General features: G+C 48.2%; 1 protein-coding gene across 6 annotated transcripts in view; it reads right to left on the bottom strand.

Annotated features, from left to right (window-relative positions):
- The window catches only part of Cep250 (centrosomal protein 250), a 44,589-nt gene that overhangs the window by 8,039 nt on the left and 13,802 nt on the right, over nt 1–22,748 (bottom strand). For all 6 annotated transcript variants that reach the window (XM_052184062.1, XM_052184066.1, XM_052184064.1 and 3 more), the window contains 18 exons: nt 22,310–22,468; nt 21,230–21,408; nt 20,396–20,578; nt 18,045–18,189; nt 16,968–17,114; nt 15,955–16,185; nt 14,490–14,683; nt 14,158–14,285; nt 13,799–13,968; nt 11,192–11,359; nt 10,696–10,830; nt 8,996–9,118; nt 7,612–7,745; nt 5,310–5,448; nt 4,133–4,475; nt 2,988–3,109; nt 1,540–1,660; nt 327–448 (listed from right to left, as the gene is read on the bottom strand). In XM_052184062.1, the coding sequence (XP_052040022.1) occupies nt 327–448; nt 1,540–1,660; nt 2,988–3,109; nt 4,133–4,475; nt 5,310–5,448; nt 7,612–7,745; nt 8,996–9,118; nt 10,696–10,830; nt 11,192–11,359; nt 13,799–13,968; nt 14,158–14,285; nt 14,490–14,683; nt 15,955–16,185; nt 16,968–17,114; nt 18,045–18,189; nt 20,396–20,578; nt 21,230–21,408; nt 22,310–22,468 (2,943 nt within the window). The remainder of the gene's footprint in view (nt 1–326; nt 449–1,539; nt 1,661–2,987; nt 3,110–4,132; nt 4,476–5,309; nt 5,449–7,611; nt 7,746–8,995; nt 9,119–10,695; nt 10,831–11,191; nt 11,360–13,798; nt 13,969–14,157; nt 14,286–14,489; nt 14,684–15,954; nt 16,186–16,967; nt 17,115–18,044; nt 18,190–20,395; nt 20,579–21,229; nt 21,409–22,309; nt 22,469–22,748) is intronic.

Raw genomic sequence — 22,748 nt, 5'->3', positions numbered from 1 at the left:
CAAGATTATTTCCTTTTATTATGGGGGTGGGGTAAGGTGGGATGGGGGGTTGAGACAGTTTTTCTGTGTAGCCCAGGCTGTCCTGGAACTTGCTCTGTAGATCAGGCTGGTCCCAAACTCATAGATCCTAATCTTCCAGACCAAGGAACAAGTCTCAACCAATTCAGAAAAAACAGAAGGTTCACAAAGACCTTAACAACAGACATATCGGAGAGAGAGAGGACCTGTGAGGCTAGCTGAAGGAAGCCGGCATGTGAGCACATGTCAAGGAGGGCCTGCCTCTACGCAGTTCTTCCGAGGCGCCCTTCCCCAGACTGGGACTTTACCTGAGCTTCCATTTTTTGCAGCTCTGTCTGCCGTAGGCGACTCTGTAAAGATGCCACGGTCTCGTGCAAGTCCCTTAGCTCAGACTCCAGGGAGTTCTGTTTCCCTTCACACTTGGACTTCTCTTTAAAAAGAACAGAAGTGTTGGAGTCAGGGGCATGGTCAGGCACAGGTGGAAGAACACAGGTGCAGAGGCAGATGAGGGACAGGATCAGAATCACAGGGGAGCAAGGCCAGGAGGAGAGAATTACACCCAGTGCCTGTACCACCCTGCCTGCCAGCAGCCGCTTCCAGCCTCGCACCTGTGTTTGCTGCCAGCCTTGGCATAGCCCAGCCTGCTAATCATCCTAACACTCCTCATCCCGATCACGCGGCGCTCCTCACATCAGTTCTCCAGATGACAGCTGGCTGACAGCAGCCCTTCCAGCCCCAAATTATCTAAGACTGTGGGAAGTTCCTAGAAACCCTTAAGCCTGAAGATGCCCCAGAGCCAGCTGTTTGTAAGGGTCTCGGGGACCCTCAAATGACTAAAAACGGCTCAAACCCACCCAGGTTGACCTCTTTCCTTCTGCAATGGAACTCCTCTCCTTTCCAGGGGTCACCGCCCTTCTGAGCCCCCAGCAGAAGCACATGACAGCAGGTTCTTCCCCATTCCCTTCTTGGCTTTTCTCACAGTAAGTTTATAATCACTCTGCCCTCAAAGGACAGTTTAAAGGGTAAAATGGGAAATGATAAAAACCACGAAGAAATGACAAAAGAAACACAAATTTATGTTCTGATAGTTCTGGCCTGGGGTTGCCAGAATTTTGTGCTTAAATAAATAAATCCTCCTGTATGGGCTGGTGAGTTGGTTCAAAAGAGGAAAAACTCTGGCTACCACACTGAACCTGTGTGGTGGAAGAAGAAACTGATTTCAACAAATCGACCTCTGACCTCCATGTACGTCATGACTCCCGCATACACACACACAGAGACACATACACACTCACTATCTAATAAAAATAAATAAGTATGGAATTTAAAAAGTGCAGCGGCTAACAGTAGGCCAGGCAGCAACTTCTTCAGTTTACCAAATATGTTCCTTCCAACTCTTCTTTCCGTGATGGCCACAGGAGCTAAATTACGTGGTAAAGGGGATCAAGAGGCTCCTTCCTTTCCCGGCACCTGTAGTCTCCCCTCCCTGTTTCCACCTGCCCACCCGAGCGAGCGCTTCACCTTCCCGGCTCTGGGAGAGCTGTCTCTGCAGGTCCTGCAGCTCCGAGTGAACCTGGCTCTTCTGGGCCTCCGTGTCGGTCAGGCGCTGCACCAGCTTCTGGACCTGGTCCCTTAGGTCATCCTGGGCAAGGAAGAAAGGTGGGGTTGAGTTCCTTATCTTTGTGCAGTTGTTCCTTAGCAGCTCAACTTCTGTCCTTACTCTGTAGCCTTTGTCGCTGTCACCCAAGTCTAAAGCAGCGGCTCTCAGCCTTCCTGACGCTGCAACTCTTTCTGTTGTAGTGGGGACCCCAAGCATAAATTATTGTTACTTTATAACTGTAATTTTGCTACTGTCATGAATTGTAATATAAATGTCTGTTTTCCAGTGTTCTTAGGCAGTCCCTGTGGAAGGGTCACTGGACTCCTAAAGGCAGGGGACCCACATGTTGAGAGCCACTCTAAATTCTCATGCATTTAGTTCCCTGAAGGGAAGGTGAACCTGAAGGGCACTGGGAAGCCCCTTGGGCATATGTGTTATTTCAGTCTTATGTAGCCCAGGCTGGCCCTAAACTGACTACAAAATGTAGGATGGTCTTGAGCTCCTGATCATCATCTTGCCTCTAAGTTCTAAGCACTGGAATTCCAGACACTTAATGTCCCATACTGGTTATCTGTCCAAATCTTTAAATTTGGTTTCAATATAACTTAGGCTGGTTTCAAATTCTCAATCCTCCTGCCTCAACCTCCTAAGTGCTGTGACCACAGGCATATGCCACCAAACCTGGATTTCTTTTGAAATAACTGCTCAGTGTCCCATCCCTCCCAAAGGCCTACTTCACAGTTTAAACCACAGCTGCCTCTTCTCCTCACACTCCCTCCCAGTTCCAACTGTGCTTTAGCTATGTCTGATCCAGTGACTTAACAGTTCCACTGGCAGAATGCACTTTGGGTCCACCTTAGAAGGGCTTCTTGAAGGCAGAATGGGTCTTTGTTTTTGCATCACCAGCTGAGTGGCAGATGCACAGGCAGCTCAGTACTGACAGGTACACAGTGAGATGGAGTTAGTTCAGTCTTACACCTAGAATGTTCTTATGAACAGTGATTCCATGGTCCTAGTTTACTTGACTTGTCTCAGAGGATCTGATACTATGAATACATTCTTGGAAAAGAAGAAATGATACAAAACAAACCCCATGTGTTTACCATTCACAGGGCTACTTCAAGACTCTCGCTCACAACGGCATGGAGTAGTGTGTGATGGTGGGGTGGCAGGGGAAGGGGACGCATTATCTGCCCTACTTTCCAAGGGAAAACAGGGCCCAGGAAATCCAAATGCCCTGTTGTGTCTGCAGGACAGTGGCAGAGGTGCAACAAGAGGCAGGGCTCAGGGTAACCGTCCTTTGGCCCTTCTTCTCCATCAAAAGTCTGTCTCAGCTCCACAAGAAAAGGAAGGTGGACAGAGGACATACCCGGTCCTGCTGAGACTTCCACAAGTCCTGATGAAGCTTCTGGAGAGCCAGTGCCACAGCCTCTGCTGACAGTGCAGTCGGGAGGGGCCCTCTCTTAAAGAGTCTCGAAGCTCCGTTCTGATCTGAAGAAAAGAGGGAATTATTCTCACCTGGCTGCGATAAAAAGCAGCCATCCCCCCAGACAGGGCCTTGGCACTCCCACGAGCTCCCTCTCCCAAGACTCCTCCTGTTGGTCATTCACACACTTCCCATTAGATAAGGCTGCTAGAGGCTGCTATGCTTTCAAGTGTAAGTTGCAAATTTTTTTCCTTTTAATTTCATTTGTTTATGGTTTTTCCTTTTTTTTTTTTTTTTTCTGAGACAGGGTTTCTCTGTGTAGCCCTGGCTGTCCTGGAACTCACTCTGTAGACCAGGCTAGCCTCGAACTCAGAAATCCGCCTGCCTCTGCCTCCTGAGTGCTGGGATTAAAGTCCCATGCTGACCAGCTTATCTTTTTTATTTTTTTATTTTTTAAAGACAGGATTTATGTAGCTCAGGCCTGGAATTTACTATATACTCAAGGAAGACTGCTTCTTCTTCTTCTTTTTTTTTTTTTGGATTTGGTTTTTTCGAGACAGGGTTTCTCTGTACAGCCCTGGCTGTCCAGGAGCTCACTCTGTAGACCAGGCTGGCCTTGAACTCAGAAATCTGCCTGCCTCTGCCTCCCAGAGTGCTGGGATTACAGGCGCCCGGCACAGGAAGACTGCTTCTTAATCCTCCTGCCCCAGCTCTCACACCAAGCAAGTTCCATCATGCCCAGCAACTCACATGTGTCTCAGACTGGTGGAGCTTGGAATGCTACAGTGTCCTGAGTGCTGGGGCTACGGGTAGGTGCTCCACACTTAGCCTAGCTCTTTATGTTTGTAATCTACTTAGAAAAATCCTAAAACAGGACTTAACACTTTCATCTTATAGTCAAGAAGAATCAAGTTCAGAGAAGTTAGGTGACTTACTTGCTACCAAACAGACTAGGGTTCAAACTCACCCGGAATCAACTATAGCATCTGTGGCCTTAACCTTGATGCTATTTCACAAGAGGAACTACAGTCCCTTCCCTTCTCCCCCAGCTTTGGCCCACAAGATTTACTCTCACCTGGCTTCCTCACCTGGATCAGGGGCCCACAGGGTAGGAGCAGAGTCGCCTCCACCCCTCAACTCAGGTCGACTCTCACATGCAGACCCCAGGGCCTGCTGCAGAACAGAGCAGAGGCTAGCCAGCTGGGCCTGGGCCTGGTTCTCCGGCTGCTGTTCTGCAACCAGCGCCTCTAGCTGGCTCTCAGTGCTGCGCAGCTGCAACTGCAGCTGGGTTGCCTTGGCCTCCTGGGCCCACAAAGACGCTCGCAGTTTCTGCTCTGCAATCTGGGAGGCCTCCAACTCCTCCAGCAACTGTGCTTCCCGGGCCACAAAGTCAGCCTCCTTCTCCTTTACCTCCTGCCTCAGTAGCTCCACCTGCCAGGAGGAAGGAGATTCCCTGAGAAGTGGCACCCTCTCCTTAATCCTCCCACACCTGACCCCACTTGGCAAGGGAAGAAGTCTGGCAGGCTCAGCTCTGCAGCTGTAGGAAGGGCCCTGAAGTGAGTTCTGACAGCTAGGGTTCCAGGAAAACAGCTATGCCAGCCCCAGCTGTAACCAAACTCTGCCCTGAAACTTTTTGTTTTTAAATATTTGTTATTATATGTGAGTACACTGTAGCTGTCTTTGGACACTACAGAAGAGGGTGTCAGATCTCTTTACAGATGATTGTGAGCCACCACGCGGTTGCTGGGATTTGAACTCAGGACTTTCAGAAGAGCAGTCAGTGCTCTTAACCACTGAGCAATCTCTCCAGCCCCTGCCCCGAAACTCTTGACACAGAGCTAGTGAGACTGCATGAAGATGAGCAGGCAGACCTGTGTCCCTGCCAGTGCCTAGCTCCTCTCTCCATCCCAACTCCATCTTGCCTCCAGGCTCAGATCTAGGTCTCACCGTGAGCAAACAGTATGGCCGTGCTCTTGCTGGGTAGCTCTGACACCCTCCAACTTCTCCCTGCTGCATTCGCCACCAGATAAAGCATACTGCAAGTGACTGCATGAGTCAGGTGCATGGGCACTCTGAACAATGTCAGGGTCCCCACAGGGGACGTTCTCGGGGTCAGTTTCTCTGGGCCCGGGCTGCCCAGCCCTGGGTTCCTCCTGAGAGGGACGCTGAGGTCCCAACCTAACCCAGTCTTTGGACAAACTAATTCATTCAGCCTTTCTAAGTGTAGTCTCAGGAGAAATTGGGGCTCAGGCAGAGTGGGGGTACCTGCACACCGAGCTCTCTTTGTCCTTCCTGGGCCTCCTGTATGTCCTGGCGCAATGAGCTCAGCTCCTGCTGTCGAGCAGAGTCAGCTTCTTGTAAAGCAAGGAGTCTTTGTTCCTTTTCCAGCAGTGACAGAGTCAGGCTGAAAGAGGTCAGAGACGCAGGCCATTGTCTCAGGGGGGACAGTATGGTTCCCCAACTAGTCAGAGTGCTGTATTAAATGCACACAGTAATGGTGCTGAGAGAGCCATGGTGGAAGCTTCTATTTATTGAACACCTACTAAGGGCTCGTGGGAATTTCATACATATAAGACTCATTTCAGCACAAATGTATTATTCTCGGATAAATTCCACACACATATCTGCACATATTTCAAATTCACTACATCCAAATTTCTCAACCCTTCTCGACCCCTCAATTTTCCACCCAGTCGTTTGTCACTCTGTCCCCTGGCTCTCTGAGGGGCTCCTTCTCTAGTGTCACAGTATGGAAGCCACAACCATTTCATGTCCGGGTTCATCCTACTCACACCCGTCTGTCTGTGTATAATTGAGTCTTAAGCCCATGCATCTCGGGCCCTTTCTTCTTTCCTTCCCGACTACTTACCATGGCTCGGTCTTGCTAACTCTCACCTGGACGGCTACACCAGCTTTCTGACGTGTCTTTAGGACTCAGGTGTCACTCACTATCAAAGAGATCCGTCCCTTCTCAGACTCCATGGGCACTGATGTATGCCGCTCCCTACTGTGACTGGCTCAGGCCACTCTGGGCCACTCAGGCCATTACTATCCATTCTAACACAGCAGAAACTGGGTTATGCTGATTCCTTATGTGAAATCCTTGCAGTTTCCTGCTAAATATAACCTACAAGTTCCTTGCTATAGACTGTAGCAAACAATGCCTCCACCACACTCTGGCATCACTATACACGCATGCTTCCATTGCCACGGGGCTTCTAGGCATGCCGTCTACTCTAACTGGTCAGAGCTCTCTTCCTCTGCATGGGTGGCTTCGTTTCAGCTTTTAGCATTCAGTGTATATTTACTGTGTAATATACACTGGAGGGGGCACGTGGAGGTCAAAGGACAATCTTCAGGATAGATTCTTTCCTTGATCATGCGACTCCTGGAGATGAAACTCAGACTGGCTGGCTTGGCTGCAAGCACCTTTACCTGCCGAACCATATCGCCAACCCTAGCATTCATTTCATTTCAATTAATCAATCAATCAATCAACCAACCAACCAATCAATCATTTCTTTTCTTGTTTATTTCAGGGTTCCTCTGGGTAGTCCTGGCTGCCCTGTTTGTTTGTTTACTTCAGTGTATTTAATGGTTTCTCTGTGTAGCTTTGTATTTGTTTGTTTGTTTCAGGGTTTTTCTGTGTAGTCCTGGCTGCTCTAGAACTCATTCTCTCACTGTGTAGACCAGTGTTCGGCATCGTGAGCTTAACCCAATGCCCTCCACTGAGCTGTTCGCACAGGTTTCCTGAGAGCGGAACATCCTGTGGCTCAGCTTGATTTCTGTTTTCCCGCCCGGTGTGGTAGGGACCTCCCAGGTTCCTGACCTATGGCTGTGATTGTTTCTTCATGTTGTTTTTCTTGGCCTCAAGTATAAATTGCTGATCCCTCAGCAAAGCTTCGGCATTCTCCTTACTGAATGACCTGAGTCTGTGTCTTCAGTCAGTCCCCCAGGCCTACGCCCATACTTGTACGGTGGTAGGCGCTGTCAGACCAGGCTAGCCTCAAAGATCTGCCTGCCTCTGCCTCCAGAGTGCTGGGATTAAAGGTGTGAGCCAACAAGCTCTTCTTAGCATTCAGTTTAAATCCAACTTCCCGCGAAAGACTTTCCCTATACCTTTCTAAAGCAAGTCTCTCTCTCATTCTCTCTCTCTCTCTCTCTCTCTCTCTCTCTCTCTCTCTCTCTCTCTCATACACACACACACACACACACACACACACAGCACCTCGCTTCATTCCTTCATACCATGTGCAAAACTTTATAACAATGTATCTTGAAAAAAATGTTTGATTAGAATTTTCCCTACAGATATATTTTTGAAGTGAGAACCACATTGCCATAAGACCACAGTGCATCCATGGTCTTCTCTAAATAGTTACTAAATGACTCAAGTTTATGATTTGAGGTAGAGGCTATGCCCACTCCAGATGGCTACATGTGTATCCTGGAGTAAGACACGGAAATCGAGACAACCATGCACAGAACATGCCACAGTGACACGTGGAGAAATGTGGAGACAAAGACAGTGAGAAGGAGAAGCCACCCCTCTGGCTGTCTAGCCTACCTGGCTTTCTCTTTCTCCAGTTCCTTCTGAATCCGACTACATTCCTGAGCCTCTTTCACCTTCTCTTCAATCTCTTGTTTCACCAGCCTCTGGGAGTCATGGTGGGTTGCCAGCTGAGATGCTAAGTCCTCTACCTGGAAGGTGACAAGCATGAGGCTGAGGAGGCTGAGATGGCAGAGACAGGGCCAAGAGGGGAGATACTCCTAGCCTTGGGCTCCGGGCTCCTGTAAGCTGTACTCTGCTACAGGACTAGGAGAAGGAAACGCCATCTGGTAAATATGGACATAAGACTTTAGCACGGAGAAGAAAAACAACTGAAATTGGCTTGCTTTAGAAAAGTCAGCTTAGGGTCATTCCAGACAAGTGGAAAGCAGTGGGTGCAGTGCCCCATAACACATCCCCACTGGAAATCAAAATCTGCTTATATAAACCACATAATGGTGTCTCTGTTCTGTATATATGGTGTAAGTGTGTGTGTATAAGTGCAAATGTGTGTGCACAGGTAGGACAGAGGTCAATATATGTTCTCTATCATTCTATAACCTTTTCTCTGAAACAGGGTTTCTCTGTGTAGCCCTGGCTGTCCTGGAACTCACTCTGTAGAACAGGCTGGCCTTGAACTCAGAAATCTACCTGCCTCTGCCTCCCAAGTGCTGGGATTAAAGGCATGTGCCACCACCGCCTGGCTCCAGCCTTTTCTCCTTAAACCTGGAGTTTACCTTCAGCAAGACCAGCTGACCAGTGAGCTCCAGAGATCCCCGTGTCTCTGCCTCTTCAGCCCTAGTGTCAGCATCTGCCATCACACCCAGATCTTCATGTGGGGGGCCAAGAATCTCAACTTGCACCCTAATGCGTGTGTAGCAGGTACTTTATCAACTGAGCCATCCTCCTAGCCTATTCTTGTTTTAGAGACTGAATCCTACTATGCAGCTCAAATTGACTTCAAACTTAACAGTCCACCTCTTAAGTGCTCAGATTAAACTATATATTAACTGAATATAACCTATTCACATTCTCATATACATCTTAAACCATCTCCATATTACTTATCAAACCTAATATGATGTAAACAGTAGTTAATGAAATGTGAGTGCTATGTAAACGGTTGTTATATACTCTTGGAGAACAAAAAACATCTATACATTTACACTAAAATGCCTTCCCATGTTTCAACTGGCCATTGGCAGTCTGTGGATAAAGAGGACGACTAATACAAGCCCAGAACTCACAGAGGTATGTGCTCAGCTCTGAACACCCTTCAACTTTGCATTTAGCTGTGTGGCCTGTCTCTGTCCTCCTGAGCTCAAGAAACAGGACCAAGGATCCCCCTGTCTGCAGAAGGGAGTAGGAAGGAAGGGCTGTGGGGCAGGTAGGAAAGAGGTACCTGCTGCTGCAGGTCTGTCTTGTCCTTCTGGAAGGCAGCAAGGTCAGCCCTGTGCCGCTGAGCTGCCTCCTTCAGCTCCTGCTGTGCCCCCCGGAGCTGGGCCTGTAGCATGCCAGTGGTGTCCTACAGACAGAGGAACTGGTGAGTACAGAAAAGCTTCTCCGGGAGCTAGCTTCCGAAATCCTTACGATAGAAATAGTTGATCTGTTTGTTTCTATTGAGGTGACAGAAGCTGAGGTAGGCACTAGCAATGCATACTTTCTCCCTCTGTTCTCAAACCCCATTTCCCCTCCTTCTGTATGCCTGCAAGGGTTCAGCCAACCTTTCTGGATAAGCCCAAGAGTTGGTAACTGCCCTTACCAGACCCATTAGCAGCCTCCTGAACAGATCCCTATTTCCACTTAATTGCACACACACATGCACATACTTCCACCTGGGCAAGTACTGCATTAAAAAGATATCCTAGTCAGGCGTGGTGAGGCATGCTTATAATCCTAGCCCTAGGGAAGCAGAGGCATGTGGAAGCTACACAACAGAGAAACTGCCTCAAAAAAAAAAAAAAAAAAAAAAAAAAAAGATACTCTAAGCTGCCACTGTAATTTAGTAGTTGAACCTTTTCCTAACATATCCAGGTTTGATCCCCAGAATGACGACAAAAAGATAACAATAAAACCTGTACACAGAAACACATAAAGTCACACCCGATGGGGGCTAGGGAAACTGTCGGCAGGTAAAAGCACAGGCTGCTCTTCACTCTTGCAAAATACCCAGGTTCAGTTCCCAGCACCCACATGGTGGCTCAAAACTTCAGTAACTCCAGTTCCAGGGGATCTGACATCATCTTCTGGCCTCTGAAGGTGCTAGGCCTGAACACGGTGTATGTATACACACACACACACACACACACACACACACACACACACACAGGCAAAGCACTCATACACATAAAATAAAAAAATCAAAAATAAATAAATCTGGGACCGGAGAGATGGCTCAGAGGTTAAGAACGCTGATGGCTCTTCCAGAGGTCCTGGGTTCAATTCCTAGTAAGCACATGGTGGCTCGCAACCATCTGTAATAAGATCTGACGCCCTCTTCTGATGTGTCTGAAGATAGCTACAATATACTCACATATATAAAATACATAAATCTAAAAAAAAAATTCTTAAAAAAAATCATGTGTGTCTCTTGCAGATTTCCACTGGCCTCAAACAAACCCCAAGCCCCTGTGGGTAAAGAGGGGTCCTTTCAGTACAGAAGAAAGGTACTCACCCCTCGTTCATCACACTAGAGCCATGCGCCGCCTTTTATCCCGCATTCCCCAAGCCTCTGTCTGTCTGTTTCAGGGCCCTATGACAATGGAATCCTGTGCCTAACATGTCCTTCAAAACTACCCTTAGTGGGTAAGGTGCCTGCTGCCAAGTGTGATGACCCGAGGTCAGTCCAGGGCCCTAGACGCAGAAGGAAAGCACCAGCTCCTGCAAGTCGAATTCCACACACTCGTGCCATATGCATACACATGCACACGGAATAAATAAGGACATAATTTAAAAGTAATTAAAAACTGCCCCCTTCTAGCACTGAAGCCCCAAAGTTCAATCCCTAACAATACTTAAAACTAGGTGCTATGGTCCACACCAATAATCCCTCCATTTAGGAGGTAGAAGCAGAAGGACCAGACCCAGGACCATCCTCCATACCTGTTCCTTTAACTTCTGAATCTTCATGTCTTGCCTCAGTCTCTCCAGCTGTTGACTAGCATCTGCCAACTCCTTCTGGGTCTGTAGCAGTGTCTCCAGGAGGGATACTCTCTCCTTCTCTGTTTCTAGCTGCATCTGTGGAAGGACAGGAAGGGCAAGGGCCTCATGGCTCTGGATTACCATGTCCATCCAGGAGGCCATAGTACATCACATCTGCTCCAAGTTCTTCCAACGATAGGTTGAGAGGCTGAGGGCAAAGGAAAGTCTCGGACCATTAACTTAGAACCAGGAAGTGCAAACACTGCTGCCGGTTCATAAGCTGACAGGATGTGGTCAATCTGGCTCTCCCTCAGGAAGTGTGACATACTGCCTGCCTGCAGTTAACAGCATGGTAGTCTCCTCACAAGCAGCAGGGCGGGAGCTACACTCTTCAGGAAGCCACCCGAGCCCTGCTCTTGGAAATGGAAAAGTAAGAGGTACATGCCGAGCTGCTTACTTGGTACAGGGCGCTGTCAGCCTGGGCTCGCTCCTCTTCCCTCTGTGCACGGAGAGCTTCTGTTTCTGTCTGCTGCTCTCTCAGCTGCACCTCCAGCTCTGTCCTCTCCCTTCCCAGGGTTTCCAGGGTCTTATCCAGCTCCTGCTGCAGCATGGAGCGCTCTTTCTCCTGATCATGGGAACGAAAGCACACTGTTAGAACCAGTGAGTGAGAAAGGGGCAGGGGGCTGGTCTGGAGTTCGAATCTCTTCACTGTCTCACTGTGACTTGGGCACTGCTCTAAGCCTGGTGACTCATTTCTGCAGGGAGGTTTAAATCCCTGTCTCACTAAAACTTAAAGGTCATTTGAGATTTTAAAAAAAGATTATTTTTTTTTAGGCATTTTTTTATTTGATATAAAAAAGATTATTTTTAAAAAATGTATAAACTGGGAGTGGTGGTTCATGACTTTAATCCTAGCACTTGGAAGGCAGAGGCAGGTGGATCTGAGTTTGAGGCCAGCTTGGTCAATAGAATGAGTTCTAGGACAGTCAGGGCTACACAAAGAAAGCTTGTCTCAAAAAAAAAAAAAAAAAAAAAGACCAAAAAATGAAATAAAATAAAATGCCAACTGCAAAACCATCATAAACACCAAACCTTCAGGGTCAAAAAGCCAACTATAAAAATAACAGAATTAAGCTGTTATAACGTATGCCCACCAGAGGGCTAAATCTGTGATGTCAAAACAGGAAGAAATAGTCTGTCACTGCTGGTTAGACTATGAGTAGAATATTTTGCTATTAAAAGCGCTACATTGTAGGCCAGCAAGATGGCTCGGGAAGTAAAAGCAGCTGGCACATCAGTTTGATGACCTGAGTCCTATCTCCAGAACCCATACTGGAGGGAGAGAACCAACCAAAGACTTTTGAATATTGTGTTTTTGAATATTCATTTTTATTTATATGTATATGTGTGCCACATATGTACGTATGGGCACAGAGCCCAGAGGAAGGCTTTAAAGGTTTAAAGGCAACTGTGGATTACCTGAGGTGGGTGCTAGGGACCAACTCAGGTCCTCTGAAGAGAGACTCTCTCTCTCTCTCTCTCTCTCTCTCTCTCTCTCTCTCTCTTTTTTGTTTTTTTTGGATTTGGTTTTTTCAAGACAGGGTTTCTCTGTGTAGTCCTGAAACTCACTCTGTAGACCAGGCTGGCCTTGAACTCAGAAATCCACCTGCTTCTGCCTCCCAGAATTCTGGGATTAAAGGCATGTGCCACCAACGACTGGCCGAAGAGAGACTCTTTTAACCACTGATCTCTCTAGTCTCTTGATCATGTTTTGCTGGCAAGACAGCAGCCAAAACTGCTCATTTTTAGAATGATGTGGGTATGAGAGTAGGAATTTGAAAATACTTGTTGAGTAGTCTTCTACCAAAATGCTGGCGTGAAAGCCCCTAAGTAAAAGATTATAAACCTGCTGATTGATAAGCCGGTGGCCTCAGGGTTCCTGGAAGGAGTGACTGTCATGGCCACACCTGGATCACAGCAGTCCCTTCTCTCTTTCCCTTTCTACACACTCATACAGACTACTCTCTTACATAACTTTTTAAAAATTATATAAATGTTTAGAGAGAACCTTACTATGTAATCCTGGAACTGAACTCACAGACATCCACCTGCCTCAGCTTACAAAGTGCTAGAATTAAGAGTGTGCACTGCTACTACGCCTAGCTTAGGGAGTGTTTCACAGGGTCTGGGCTCTGTTCTTTCCACACCTGAATCTGCCCAGTTCAGAGTGACCTTGAGTAGGAAGCCTGGTCCATGTAAGACCTTTCTCTTCCTTAGCTACTTTGGTGAATCTACTGTAGTTCCTCATGCCTCAAAGGCATAAAAATAAATCTACACATATGTAAAATAAAAAACAAGAAATGTAATTAATTAGAAGGCAGAAGAAACAATTCTTTTTTTTTTCCCAGATAGTTCCAGTCCTGGGTGTCTTGGAACTTACTCTATAGACTAAGCTAGCCTCAGACTCACAGAGACCTGCCTGCCTGCCTCTCCAGACTGGGATTTAAAGGCATGTGCTCCCACGCCTGAAGTCCCCTGACTTTTGGGGAAAAGGGCGTTCCTTTGTAACACAGGTAGCCTAGAGCTCACAAGCTTGCTGCCTCCTGAATGCTGAGATTATAACTGTGCTCGGCCAGGCCTGCTCCCAGGCTCTACACTGAATTCTTCATACACGCCACCCAAGCAAGCCACCCCCACACACACACCCACACCCACAGCATACACCCCCCCACACACACACACAGCACACACAGCATACACACCCACACTCACACACACACAGCACACATACACACACATACAGCACACACATAACACACACACACACACCACACACACACACACACACCACACACACACATACCCCCCCCACACACCCCCACCACACACACACACACACTCTCTCTCTCTCTCTCTCTCTCTCTCTCTAGATCTTATACCTTGGTAGCCAGTCACATTTCATTCTTCTAAGCAGCAATATCTGGACCGAGAGGCAGCAGGCAGCAGACTCACTGAAGGGAGCCATGTGTGCCTCTCCTGCTCCCCAACCACACCCACTACCTACCCATTTCTCTTGGAGCCTGTCCACCTCCTCCTCGTGGGCCACCTTCTGTCGCTCCAGAGCTGCTTGCCCCTCTTGCTCAGCTTGGGTCAGCTGCCTGGCTACTGCCTCCCGCTCCTGCTCTGCCCGGGTCCTCTCAGCATCCAGTTCCAGCTTCAGGCATTTCACCTCCCCTGTGACATCAGGTACGATCACCTCTGAGCCTCTGCCCCACTCTTTCTACCCTGTTCTCCCTGCCCACCAGCCTCATGAGCAACTCCCATGACAGAGGCCAGAGTCTGGCTGAAGAAAGCTTCCCATTGCTTTCTGGCTGCTATCATCTCTCTGGAATGCAGTGCGCCCCATCCCAGCTGGGCTCTCACCTTGAATTACTTCCTTGGCTTGAATAATAGTTTGAATCTGGACCTCGAGCTGCCCCTTGGTGACCTGTATTACAGAATTTTGCTGTTGGGCCTCAAACAGATTGCTCTCCAGTTGCTCCTTGGCTGACCTGTGAGATTTAGGAATCAGGAAGAGTTCTAGCACATCAAACCCTTTACCGTTTCTCAAGAGGGACTAGGTTGTAAGTAAAGGTTACCCAGGGAAGTTATAGGGCAGTTACACATCTACAACTCATTTAAAATGCATACACTAGCTTGGCTACCCTTGGCCTGTAGAGCTCTCTGTGCTTGGCTGGACTAAGTGTGGCTCCTACCTGAGCTCCAGCACCTGTTGAGAGAGATCTTGTCGGTCCCGTTCCACAGCCTGCAGGCGCACCTCCAGAGCTGCCCTCTCCCGTACCAGGGCTTCCTTCTCCTGGACTGCCCTAGCAAGTGTTTCCTCCTGTCTTTCTGCATCCTGATGCAGCTGCTCTAGCTGAGATGTAGCTGTTTCTTGCTGGTGATGTGCCTGAGGAAGAAGAAATGATGATACAGAGGAAGGCAGAATCCCAAGATTCTTGCTCCAGAGCTGCTAACGGCAAGCTAGTAGGTCTTCAGAGATTCCGATCTCGGCACTTCGAGCTCTCAGCATTGCTCAATAACTGGTATTTATTTATTTGTTTGTTTGATCAACCACTTGAGTCCCCAGGCCAGAAAGGAGTAAGACACTGTACCAAGCACAGCAGGACCTGTATATGCCAAGAGAGTGGCTAATAACCTGGGAAGGGGTTCTAAGGATGGCACTCTAAGTACTGCCCTAACACTCCAAGCATTAGGGCAATGAGTGGTTTGCTGGGGAAAAGTATGATTGTCATGATTGATCTTCATTGTCAACTTCATGATTAAGAATCACGGAAGAGTCAGTCGGGCAGTGGTGGTGCATGCCTTTAGTCCCAGCAGAGGATTAAAGAGGAGGCATAGGCAGGGGGATTTCTGAGTTTGAGGCCAGCCTGGACTACAGTATGAGTTCCAGGACAGCCAGGGCTACACAGAGAAACCCTGTCTTGAAAAACAAAACAAAACAACAACAAAAAAGAATCACCGAGGAGACACGCCTCTGAGCATCTGTGAGGATGTTTTCAAAGATGATTAATAAGGAAGGAAAACAACTCAGAAGCTGGAGTTGTACATTTAATAAGAAGGGCGACAGTGGAAAGCCCAGGGGACACCTTGCTCCCCTCCTCTGCCTCTGGTGGCTAAGCCAGCAGCTGCCACAGACTCTGGCCACCAGACACCTGCTGCCATGCTGCCCCGACCTTGACTATGAGTCAAAAAACATAGGTAGACTTTGTCTCGAAAAGCAAACAGAGACAGACAGTGTACATGACACACGTCGTACAGCTGGAGATGTTAGCAATGACCTCAGCACTCGGGAGGCAGAGGCAGGAGGAACACTGTGGTTGAGGACAGCCTGATTTACATAGTGAGTACCAGGCCATCCAGGGCCAGAGTTAGATTTTCTCTGATCCAACTAAGTCATTCATTTGGCTGATTGTTAAGGATACACAGACAAACAATTACAGCATGAGAACTATACATGTTCGAACTGAGTATGAAGTGAGAGCAGAAAACACAGGAAGCTCATCGAGGACTAGGCTGGGGGGGGCGGTCAGTGAAGGACTCCCATAGAAATGCCTTAAACCGATGGGAAGATCCGCCTCAGTCGAATCACTCCAGAATCCTTTCTGCTTACAGCGAGCATGTAACACACCACAAGCCACACCGGCAAAGGCCGCTCACCTCGCTTAACTTGTCGCTAAGCTCTTTCTTTTCTTCTCTGGTGCCCCTCAGCTCTGCCTGTAGCTCAGCACCCGTCTCCTCTGCCTTCCACAGCTGAGTCTCCAGGTGAGCCTTCTCTTCCCACAGGGCTTCCCTGCTCCTTTCTGCCTCAGCCAGGTCCACCTGCAAAGCACTTCTCAGCTGCTCTGCGGCCTCCACTCTGCTGCACAGAGACTGGTTCTCCTGCTCCAACTACTGGCCAGAGAGAGAAGAGAGTGCAGGGCACCAAAGGAAAAAGGTTAAAGTCCCCTGAGCTTCCACTGAAACCCACCTACGGGGAACACAGGAGTGCTTTCCAGAGAAGGGGCAGATCCATCTATTCCACCTGGTGTCTACACCCTAGGCACTAGCTGGCCCTGACACTGGGACAGAGATAAAAAAGGGTTGCTTTCAGAGAATTCAGAATAATACCACGTGGTGGTACAAGCCCTTGGGAAGTGAAGGAGGATCAGGACAGCCTTGGCAGCATCAAACCCTGTCTCAAAACAAAACAACAATAAAAAACTCAACCAGCCAACCAACCGACCAACGAAAATACCCAGAATAAGGAAACAGAGACATTTCTGGGTCTCGGGAGGTCTAGAAGCGAGAAGTCTTCCCTACTAAAATGACAGGTTAAGTCTTTAGCCAATGGAGCTGGTCTAGGGCTATGGGCTATTCCGCACGTCTGCCTCACCCCACAGCAGGAAGTACTGGGTCTCCTTCCTTCCGGGACATAGACCTTCCCAGTTCTGATAACTTACCCAGTGCTCAAAGCTTCTGCTGCAGGTGTGTGTTGGGGGAGGGGAGACTTACAGTGCTTAAGGCTAACCCTTTGCTCTCCTCTGCGCTGCAAAAGTCTCCTGCTCCCTTCAGCTACAGCTAGGAGCTGACCTGCCTGTGACTAACCCACTATCCCTTTAAGGCATCAGCTTTGCCACTCATGGCTAATCTTCAGATAAGCCAGCCCTTCTGGGAATCACACCTTTGCTCACCTGGAGAAGCTGCTGGTTCAGTCCAACTTTATCTAAAGCCAAAGCCTCATTTAAGGCCCCAAGCTTGACAGCCGCAGCTCGAAGATCAGCTACCTCTGCCTTCAGGCTGTTCTCAGAACCGGACAGTTCCACGACAGACTGTTCTGCCTAAAACCAAAAGGGTTAAAGTGTTCAAGCTTCGAGTTTTCCAGGAACAGTAAACTAAACACACTCCCAATACCTGCTTTTTTAAACTCTCACTCCATTTTTTCCCTTGCATTCTAAACACGTTTTTCATTCATTCATTCATTCATTCATTCATTCACAAGACAGGTGGTCACAGCACATAAACACAGAAAGCCGTGCAAAGGTCTACAGTTGTCATGGAAACTGGAAGTGCAACTGAAAACTCAAAGAAGGCATCAATTCAGTCACAGAGAGGAGCTGATGATGGAACCCTCCTGGACCGGGAGCTGGTTGGTGGGGTCACGATGAAGGGAAGGTGTATACAATGTATTAGTGTCATGAAGGAAGATGACTTGAGACTGCAGCTGATGCTTTGTGGCAAGAGCAAGGACAGCTGGTGTAAGGGTGGGCTTGAGAGGGCAGGCCACAGAGTCTCAGGAGGATGGCAGATCGTGTTGAATGTGGCACCAGAGTTGACAAGCCACTCAAGTTTTCATGTATAGATACAGATGTTTTTAAGATTTACATATTTACATTTTAAAATCATGTGTATGTATGTCTGTGTGTCTTTGTCTCTTTTCTCATGAATAAATGCATAAATGTACAACTATGAGTGCAGTGCCTACAGAGTCCAGAAGAGGATGTGAGATTCCCCTGGAGTGACAGGCAGTTGTGAGTCACCTGATGTGGGTGCTGGGAAATGCTCAGATTCTCTGCAAGAGCAGTGTGCTCTCTTCACTACAACGCAGTCAGTGACTAACAACCAGATTTATACTTTAAAATTCATTGGATTTCGAAGCAGAGGGCATGTTGGGAGGGAGAGGACCCCTCCCCCCAGACTAGGGATTCTAGCCCCTTTCCTAGGAATACAGCTCTCCAGGAAGGGTGGGACCCACACACGCACACACGCACCCTGGCCAAGGCTGCAGCCACTTCCGCTCGCTCTTGCTTCAGTAACTCCCCTTCCAGGCGACTTGACTCCAGGGCTTCTCGAAGAGCGATCAGCTCACTTAGTGATTCTGACTGCTTGGCTTCCAGGCCCACCAGCGTCTCCTGACTAAGAAAAGGAGGACAGGGAGCTAGAGGAAGTGTTTGGGACTGGCCACATCCCAACTGGACTCAGGAATATACTTACTTTTTCTATACAAATCAACAACAACGAACCAACCAACCAACTGAAACAAACACCATTGACCAGGAAAGCTCTCAGAGCACAGTGCACCAGTGTGCGGTGGATCACGGTCCACGCGGTGACAGAAAGTGGTGTGGCGGCATGCCGCGGGCTGGGAGACACACTAGAAATTAACTGAACCGGTTACCGACAGAAGGAAGGAAGGAAGGAAGGAAGGAAGGAAGGAAGGAAGGAAGGAAGGAAGGAAGGAAGGAAAGTGGGACAGAGAAAGCACAGATGTGGGGAGACTTCCCTGTGTGCATCTCTGTAAACAGGTGGGGGTTTGTCGTTTTGTTTACTGAAACAAGGTCTTGCTCTACAGCCCAAGCCATCTCTGAACTTACAGCAATCCTCTTGCCTCAGCCTTCCAGGTGTTAGGATTACAGGTGTGAATCAATATACCTTGGTATCTTTTTAAAAGGTTTTGGCTTTTGACTTACCTAAATATATTATTGAGTAAAATAGATTAATGATTTTGTTTGTTTTGTTTTGTTTTGTTGGTGTAGGTTTTTTTGGGGGGGAGGGTCTGAGACAGGGTTTCTCTGTAGCCCTGGCTGTCCTGGAACTCACTCTGTAGAGCAGGCTGGCCTCGAACTCAGAAATCTACCTGCCTCTGCCTCCTAAATGTTGGGGAGATTAAAATTTAAACACTCATATATCTGTGTGGACTGCCTGTCCTTTCCCTCACGGAGGGACACAAGGCCTGGTCCTACCCTTTGGCCTTCAGGCCTTCAGGCATCCTCAGGCTTCCGCTGTTTACTAGGTGCCAGGACAGAGGCACAGAGGAGGGAGAGCCTGCTGCCAGGGTCTCTGCTCACCCTAAAGAGCGAGGACCTCAAGCTGGGCAGTGGGGGGCACCACACCTTTTATCCCAGCACTCAGGAGGCACAGCTGGCAGATCTCTGAATTTGAGGCCAGCCTGATCTACAAAGCAAGTTTCAGGATAGTCAGGGCTACACAGAGAAACCCTGAATCAAAAAATAATTTTAAAAAGGTGTGTGGGGGGGAGGCAGGATTTAAGGCTAGCCTGGGCTACACAGTGAGCTCCTGTCTCAAACAAGCAAACAAGCAGAAACCATTATTCTATTTATTTGTGTGGAGAAGGAAGCATGGTACACATGCAGAGGTCAGAGGGCAACCATGGGAGGTGGGGCAGTGAACTCACACTAGGCCTTCTGGACAACTCTATGCTAGCGTTTGATGAAGAACTGTCCCATCTTTTCAATCACTCTTCAGGTATCATCGAGATTTTGTCAAGAGACTTACCTGTTCTGGTGGCAAAGCCAAAATCTACAGCACCCCTCTGAGTCCTTCCCTTCTGTAGCACTACCTAGTGGAATTTACAGGCTAGCTACTGTAGGCACGGACCCTTGAGTCCCTTCCTGACCAGCAGATCACCTCCCAGTGGACAATCTTCTCACAGCCAGCTAGCTCTGAACACAAAACTCCTCCCTCCTTTCCTTTGCTATTCTGTCCCCTTGGTCTTTCTTTCTACACATTAAAATGGATCAAGGTCCCACTCAAAACCCCCTCCTCCTTAAAAGTGTCCCCGATTCTCAATAACTAAACACCAAGTTTGAACTCTAGTGAGGACATCTTTCTTTTAGCTTCGTGTCACAGGGACAGCTTATCTGAATTCTCATTAGATTTCAATCTGTGAGATCACAGTTAGTAACTTACTCATTTTTGAAGCTCTCACAGTCCCTCAGCCCCACAGCCACTCAAGAATGCCTCAATCAGCAGTTTTCAACCCGTGGGTCATGACCAATTTGGGGCCACATACTACATATTCTGCATATTATATATTTATATTACAATTCATAGCAGTAGCAAAATTACAGTTATAAAGTAGCAATGAAATAATTTTGTAGTTGGGAGTCACCATAACACGAGGAACTAACTGTATTAAAGGGTCGCAGCACTAGGAAGATTGAAAACCACTAGACTCTACATAAGCATACTGGACTTGTTTTTCTACAGAGAAGCCATAAGCTACTGTGAACGCACCATGTGTAGGCTTTAGGCTCTCTGTTTCTAAGAGTGGGGTTGGGGAAGGCCAGGCCCTGGTGAGCAGAGGCCTGGTCACACTTACAGGCGCTCCCGCTCACGGACAGCCAAGTGCAGCTCCTCCTGCTGCTCCAGCTTCTCCCCTTGGGCGGAGTCCCCCTGCAGCTGCAGCTCCGTGTTCAGCCTTCGCAGTCGCCACGCCTCCTGTTCCAGCACTTCCAGTTGCTGCTGCAACTCTCCTCTGGCCTTCTGAAGCAGCTCCCTCTCCCTGAAAGCGAGATCATGAGCAGACCCATGGACCAAAGATCAAAGGTCCTGGTGGAAGAGTGCCTTGTAGAGCAAAAGGCAAGAGGAGCTTGTTTCTTTTCAACAATGATATAACATACATACGCTATCTAGATATATGATATATGGTTTTTGAGCAAAAAAACCACTTATTATATGATCTTAGAGACTGAAACCCACAGGGAACAGAATAAAAGCCAAAGCAGCCTTAAGCATCCATGGGTCTAGGGATGGCAGGAAGTGTCAAACACAGGACAGTGGTAGATAAGTGGCTTAATGAGAAATGAAACCAGCCCCCGGGGAACTGAGAATGAGTGCTTTCCTAACAAGCCTGCATTCTGGGTTTGATTCCCAGCCCTACAAAACTGCAACTAAAAACACACAGGTAGCAAAATAAAAATTTGAAGTCTTTGCTTCCATTTAAAAAAGTAGCCTGCTTGGGGCTGGTGAGATAGCTCAGCGGTTAAGAGCACCGGCCCCTCTTCTGAAGGTCCAGAGTTCAAATCCCAGCAATCACATGGTGGCTCACAACCATCCGTAATGAGATCTGACACCCTCTTCTGGTGTGTCTGTAGACAGTGACAGTGTACTCATATAAATAAAACATTATATATAAAGCAGCCTGTTTACTCACTTGCTGAGAGCATCCACCTCTCCCTGAAGGTCCACAGTCTGGCCTGCCAGAGCATCCCTCTCCCCAGTGAGCTTCTGTAGCCTTTCCCTCAAGGCTGTGCCCTCTTCCTCCCACTGACTGTGCTGCTGCTGCAGGAAGCTCATAGCCTCCTGGCAGCCTGAAAGCTGCTGCCTGAGGTCCTGTGGAAGGAGATCAATAGAAAGAAGGCGATGAACAAGAAGCCAGAGGCAAGGAATGTCTCCAAGGTAAGAGGACTGGGAACAATCATAACATCAGTCAGCTGGGAACAGACAGAACAACAGTCAGCTGGGAACAGACAGAACAACAGTAAGCTGAGGACAGACAGAACAACAGTCAGACAGAACAACAGTCAGCTGGGAACAGACAGAACAACAGTCAGCTGAGGACAGACAGAACAACAGTCAGCTGAGGTCAGACAGAACAACAGTCAGACAGAACAACAGTCAGACAGAACAACAGTCAGCTGGGAACAGACAGAACAACAGTCAGCTGAGGACAGACAGAACAACAGTCAGCTGAGGACAGACAGAACAACAGTCAGCTGAGGACAGACAAAACAACAGTCAGCTGGGAATAGATAGAACAGTCAGCTGAGGACAGAACAACAGTCAGCTAGGAACAGACATAACAACAGTCAGCTGGGGACAGACAAAACAACAGTCAGTTGAGGACAGAGCAGTCAGCTGAGGACAGACATAACAACAGTCAGCTGGGAACAGAAACATGGCCAGCTGAGATGCCAACAGATCAGAGGTTATTGGGGTCTGTGATTCTAGACTTTGGAGTCCACCAGATACAGTGGCATGAGGATCTCTTGGAGTAGAAAAACATTTATTTTCTCCCAGGCCTCTGCTTGCTGGCAAAGATTACATGCACGTACTTGGTGTGGAAAAAATATATGTACATGTAAGCCACAAGCATCACTGGGCAAACAGAGATGCTAATGAGCATTGGGGTGCCGTCGAGTATCTTATGATTGCCGAGCTGCAAGGGGTAATGCAGACTAGAGGCGTGCCTAGGGCCCACGCAGTAGCTGAGGAGCATCCCCAGGGCTCTCACCTGCACAGCCTGCTGTCTCCTAGTCAGCACTGAATGCACCAGGGTAAGAGCCTTGTCTGGGTCCTGGGGATCAAACTGGGAAAGGCCATTACAGTCATACTGCAACGAGTTCTCATGACCCAAGGTTTGGGTCACAGTGTCCTCTTCTTCCACTGAGGCCTGAAATGCAAGCCAGTATTACAGAGATTTGCACTAAGAGCCAGGCAATCTGAAGGTTTCCTTCACAGGTCCTGCCCCAGGCAGAGGCAGGGAAGAGAACCTAAGAGCAAAACTGACTGGTCCCTCCAACTCTTCATGTTTGGCCATGTAAGAACAGAGTTAGTAACACAGCTAGAATCCTCTCTGGGGCAGTGAGTGAGTGGGGAAAAGGGAAGAAAATGTTACTACAATGACAGCAACAATTCAGCCTATGACCTAAGAGCCACGGCAGAGAAATTAG

The sequence above is a fragment of the Apodemus sylvaticus genome, chromosome 5, assembly GCF_947179515.1.
Source record: "Apodemus sylvaticus chromosome 5, mApoSyl1.1, whole genome shotgun sequence".
In the NCBI taxonomy this organism is placed as follows: domain Eukaryota; kingdom Metazoa; phylum Chordata; class Mammalia; order Rodentia; family Muridae; genus Apodemus; species Apodemus sylvaticus.
Note: the sequence above shows the minus strand (reverse complement) of the source record. Positions and strands in the feature narration are given on the sequence as shown.